This window comes from Lutra lutra, chromosome Y (assembly GCF_902655055.1).
Source record: "Lutra lutra chromosome Y, mLutLut1.2, whole genome shotgun sequence".
Lineage (NCBI taxonomy): Eukaryota > Metazoa > Chordata > Mammalia > Carnivora > Mustelidae > Lutra > Lutra lutra.
In genome coordinates, this window is record NC_062297.1 from 2,185,144 (window position 1) to 2,191,143 (window position 6,000).

The 6,000-nt window shown below is 33.0% G+C and overlaps 1 protein-coding gene across 1 annotated transcript in view; it reads right to left on the bottom strand.

Moving 5' to 3' along the window:
• The window catches only part of LOC125092635 (cullin-4B-like), a 139,865-nt gene extending 135,238 nt beyond the window's left edge, over positions 1–4,627 (bottom strand). Inside the window, exons 1-2 of the mRNA XM_047717030.1 lie at positions 4,550–4,627; positions 2,001–2,222 (exon numbers count right to left, since the gene is read on the bottom strand). Coding sequence (XP_047572986.1) covers positions 2,001–2,208 — 208 coding nt within the window. The 5' untranslated portion in view covers positions 2,209–2,222; positions 4,550–4,627. The remainder of the gene's footprint in view (positions 1–2,000; positions 2,223–4,549) is intronic.
• Positions 4,628–6,000: the final 1,373 nt, after the last annotated feature.

Sequence of the window (6,000 nt, forward strand, 5' to 3'; positions counted from 1 at the left end):
TATCAAGTATGTAGAATAAAAAGCTTTTGCAACTCATCTACAAAAAAAAAATAAACCCAATTAATAACTAGGCAAAGGATTTAAACAGACATTTTCAAGAATATATACAAATGGCCAATGAGCTTACGAAAAGTTGGTCAACATAATAAGTAAATAGATACATTTAAGTCAAAACTATGACATATCACTTCACACCTACTAGGAGGACATAAAAAATTTTTGACAGGATGCGGGGAAATTGGAATCCCTGCATATTTTTGGTGGGAACATAAAATTATGTGGACAATGTGGAAAAGTTTAGCAGTTCTTTAACTAAACATAAAATCACCATATGATCCCACAATTCCCTTCTTGGTATCTATCCAAAAGAACTAAATACAGGCATTCATACAGAATCTCATATGTAAATGTTCAAAGCAGTGTGCATGTCCATACAATGGAATTTTATTTAAGCCATAAAAAAAATGAAGCATTCACACATGTCACACCATGACTAAACTTCAAAAGCACTATACTACATGAAAAAAGGTAGACAGAAAAGGCCACTTGTAGAATGATTTCATTTATATGAAACATCCAGACCATGTAAATCCACAGGGACAGAAAGCAAACTGCTGACTGCCAGGTAGAGGATAGAAAGGAAGGGAAAAGAGATGGACAGGGAAATGATAATGCTTATGACTATGGAGTTTCATCTTTGGGTGATTAAAATAAGCTGATTAAATGAAAATGATTAAAATTATTTAGTTCATTATTGGGGGCATCCAGGTGGCTCAGTCAGTCAAGCATCTGACTATTGGTTTTGGCCTAGGTCATGATCTCAGAGTCCGAGGTCAAGCCCCACATCAAGTTCCATGCTCAGTGGAACTTGCATAGACCAGGATATTCCAGTTGCTAACATTTATCCTACAAAATACTAAAATATATAAAAAATATTGGAATTTCAAATCTTCAATCATATGAGAAAAATGCATGACTATAACATGAATTCCAAAAACTCATGTTATTTGAAATATTATTTAGTTCTTAAAGACTGCTTTTTACACTTCAACAATCTATCGTCAAACTTCTGCATAATAAATCCAGCACACACTAGGTTCTGGATAAAAAACAAAGGGAAAAACCAGAGGGGAAAATGTTAAAAATATTTATTTTAAAAGAAATTTGTCATGTTAAACAGAAATTTTGTGATATTTGAAGTTTTACTTACAATGAAGAGCTGTACTTGTGCAGGAAAGAACTGAATGTAGGAGTTATTAAATAATACTAATTAAAATAGGGAATGTTAAATTGTTTCCCGATAATTAAAGATATCAATGAGATTGGCATATGTTCTTTAAACTTTGTAAGCTAAAAATGAGCAACCAGATACCAAAACTGTTGGTTTTTAAAATTCAGACATACCCGTATACGGATTTCATTTTACAAATTTGACGTGGAAAGAATTGATTCAATAATTCTGTTGAGTTTCTAATTTTTTATATTAATATTTCCTCAGAATTTTTTAAACACTAAAATACATCTACTCTGAGGAATGGATTTTCTTATGATTTCATTGTTTATATCCAAGTGCATACTTTTTCACCAACACTCTATAACTTATCAGAAATTTAAATTGTTGCCTTTTTACTATCTATGTGAGATCACTTTTCGGTAATATGAAAGATCCACTCACTGAGCAGATAGGAGACAATTTAATCTACAAAGGTGTCACCGTTGAGAAAGGTATTTCAAAGTCAAACAGAGAACTTAAAATGTAGTTTAGAGGGAAACAAAGAAATGAACCATGGAGTGATCTTCCAAAGGGCAAATGTTACTCTGTGGTTATATCATGGCCAGGACTCAGGGCTTCAGAATGCAAAAATAATGTTCCTAAATCTTGTAAAAATTAACTGTGCCTCAGAAAATATAACTGTATCTCTCCAAATTTAAAATAGAAAAGCAGCAATAGGGTATGAGGAGCTAAAACTGAAATCTTAATCAAATGATCATTATGTTACCTTTAAAGTTTTTGATTACTAGTTTTTTGATAGACCCAGTGCCAAGCTTGATACTGGCAAAACTAGACAGAGTTGTGGGGGCTTCAGTCAAATCATCTGTGTGATGGTCTGCAGCCACAGAGGAAACTACCAAGTTTCTGTTTTTAAGCTGTTCTTGTTCCTGAGAGGCAGAAGCAGATGAAGATGATGATGAGTCTTCCTCAGCCATTTTCACATTAAGTTCTGTAAAGTACAAAAAAATAAAATAAAATAAACCCAGTTTATAATTCTGTCTACAAAGATTTAAGAAGCTGGATAACAGGAGGAAGATAAAGATCAGAAACAGATAAACAAGTGGTGCCTGGGTGGCTCCTTCTATTAAGTATCTGCATTTGGCTCAAGTGGCAATTCCAGGGTCCTGCTCAGCAGGGAGTCAGTATCTCCCTCTCTCTCTGCGCCCAACCCTGCTCATGCATAAATAAATGAAATCTTTTAAAAAGAGAGAGAGATAAATAAGAAAAGCATTTAAGGTGCTCCTGACCCTTGCTGCTATATTTTAATTTTTTTCCCCTTAATAGTACATGGAAGCAGATGAAGAAAGACCATCACCAAGTATATATAATCTCTAGTGAAATGGACAACACTAACTGCCAGATCAGGAGGGTGAAATACTTTGAAAACATGAAAATAAAGAGAATGAAAAAATGAATAACTATCAAAACAAAAACAAAAACAAAAAAAAAGGAAAATAACCAAGAGCAAAGGAAAACAAAACAAAACTGAAACAAGAAGAGAGTTTCAGTGATAACATAGCAGCAAATGAGAAAATGATCCTGAAAGAGTTCTGTAGAGTAGGACAAATTTGGGAAGGAAACACTAAAGATTAGAAAATAAGAGAAAGTGGGAATCAGAGGGGGGGGGGGGAGAAAAAACATAAAACAGAGAAGCTCAGGGACAGAAAATGGAAATACAGAATGAAAGAAAGAAAAAAAAATATGCAAGGCAGTATTTATAGCAGTACATTTCACAACCTGCTGCAACAAAGAGCAAGCGTGAGGAGAAAAATAAGACAAACACAAACCACAGAAATAGCTAAAAGAGATATCACTCAGACATAAAGAAATGTGGTACTGAAAGTTAGAAAAGCAGAACATAATGCATTTGTTACTGTATTTTGGAATATAACAGTAAACAAAAGAGTCTCTGGACTCTCATGAAACATCCATTATAAAGGTATAGAATATCTAGCAAGTCTCAAACTGAAGATGCAAAATGAGAAAATACATAAGTAAAAGCTGATGCATGGGAAGAGAGAAGTGAGTTTAATGAGAGTTTAAAGGAGGAAAAAAAGTAGAGGCAATAAGAGAGAAAGGGTATATAAGAAAAGGAAGGGGAAAACCAGAGAGAAAGTAAAAGAGCAAGGCAAATATTATTTACTTACATAATGAGAAAGACATAAATAAACTATGATAGAAATAAATATATGGATAAACATGAGAGAGATTTAAGGGAAGAAAGGGTAGCAACACTAGACAGAAACAAATATACAGGGCAACAGAAACCCAACAAGACATTTTTTAAAAGCACTGATGAAGAAACAAAGACTTCATCACAAAGAAAATGACAACACAAAAGACTCAGAAAAAGAAAGGATGGAAAGAAAGGCAGAAGAGGAAATTAGGGGCAGGAAGGAAGCATAAGAAAGCTTAAAGTCAAAGACATTCCAGGAGAAAGGATATAAAAAGATCATATTGCCTAGGGACTAAGAAATAGAGAAGAGTCAGCACATGCAGTCTGAACAATACAGAGATACAAGGCAAAATTTCTTTCTGTGAAGAACTCTTTCCCTAAAGATAGAACTAGGGAAAGAATGAGTGAAAAGGAAAAAAACCTCAAGAACTGGAGAGGAAAAATTTATGAAAAGACTAATGACTTTAACAGATAGAAACAAAGATCAATACTATTACTTAGAACCATTTAAAAAAACAAACAAACCAAAAACAAAACAAAACCAAACCAAAGAAAAAAAAAAAAAAAACCAGGAGACAGAAAAATGAACAGATGAACATAAAAAATGGATAGACAAAGAGATTCAAAATTAGATTAATAGAAAAAGCATACAAACAAAAATCAAAAGTAACAAGATGAAAAACATGAGAGAAATCACAAGAAAAGGTGGAAAAGAAGAAAAATATTAAGAGAAATATCTTAAGAGCGTCCAAGTTAAACAGTACTGAACCACAGAATAGACGGACAAACATTAAGACTCAAAGTCAAAATAAGTGTTATGAAAAAGAAACCAAAAAATACATCAAATACATAAAAGAAATACATAAAAACGTAAAAGCCTGACAAAAATAGCATGTTAAGTGGAAAACTAAAAAGAAACTGAAGGAGGCTCAATAGAGAAAAAGTTCACACACCATCTGTGTTTTGTGAAATTAACGAAATTAACCTGTTTAGAAGTCTGATAATCGCTGAGCGCTAAAATAGCAACATGTTATTCTTAAGATTAAGGCGTAATGAACTAGTAATAATTTACACATATTTTTTGTTTTGTTTTTGGTTACCTGCCTCTCTGAAAGATGGAAAAGTACCTCAGAAGCGACCGTTGACTACCCCACGGCCTCACGGTCTCGCGATGCGAGACTTGAACTTGTCTTCACCGGAAATGACGGCGTCCAAAATTCCCATTATGACTGAGAGTTGGCAAGCAAAATTACGCCGTGGGTTCAGCAAGGAGGAAGACAGAAGGAGCTAGAGCCATGTTCATGGAAATCTGTCGTACAATTACAAGATCGTTAACACTTTGGGAATAAATAAGTAAAGAAAGGAGGGAGGGAGGAAAGAAGGAAGAACGGGAGGTAGAGAGATTGGGCCAGATCCTTGAGCCCCCATATGCATGCATTTAAATTACTTGAATGTGGGATTTTAATGTATCAATTCTGCATTTCCTTTCCTTGGGGAAGGAGGAGTTAAGCCTCTCATTCGCTATGTTTTTAACCAATATATAAAACCTGCCAAAAGTCATTAGTGATGATGTATGGAAAAATTACCAAGCAGCTTAATTAAAGTTATTAAGTTCTTCATCCTCTTTCAAAAAGAACAATTATTCTGGTTAGTTTTTATCTTTGTGCTGCACGTCTTGGTAATTTTGTTAAGTTAATCGTTAATCTCTACATAGACCACATTAAATAGTATGGTTAAACTGAACATTGTAAATTTTGGTGTGGATGTGTAGATGAAAACAAATTTCATTTATACTTTTAATTTCATTTTGCTACAAATCATAGTTAATAATTGGAGTTACTTTCTCCCCATGTGCATGTTTTAGTGCCTGCCAGTAACTGCTACTCTCACCATTTTATATAGTTTGGGTTGCTAAGTCCTTTAAATCACTGAAAATTAATATAGTTAAATCATATGTAGGTACATGTCCACTTATGACATATTTAGCAAAAAATATTTGAATCACTATATTGTACACTGAAATTAATAGTACACTGTCATGTTAATGAACTGGAATCTAATAACTTAAAAAAATTTTGACTACCTCATTTTCATATAACAGATGAAACATACCCATTGTCCTTTTTATTAACCTTAAAAATTCTAAAAATTATTTGCATCCCTTCAGCCTGGTCTCCTTTGTAGTTGCAGAAAGAAACAGTATATTTTTTAAAAAAGAGCTAATAAATAACTGAGTGCCAAGTATGATGTAAGTACTTCATTACAGTAATTTCATTTAATTCTCTTACTAATTTTAGAAGATGTAGAAACATTACTTAGTCCAATTCTCCAATAGGAAAGAGAAGTTCAAGAAAGTTAAGTAGGTTACTTTTGTATATAGCCAAGGGAAGAGATTTCACTATTCTTATAGTATTGCAGGAACCATTTATTTATTTATTTATTTATTTATTTATTTATTTATTAATTTAATTTATTTTTACACATAGTGCTGAGCAATTGTGACACCAAAGACATTACCAAAAATATGATATTTATGAGGGTCAGAACTTTT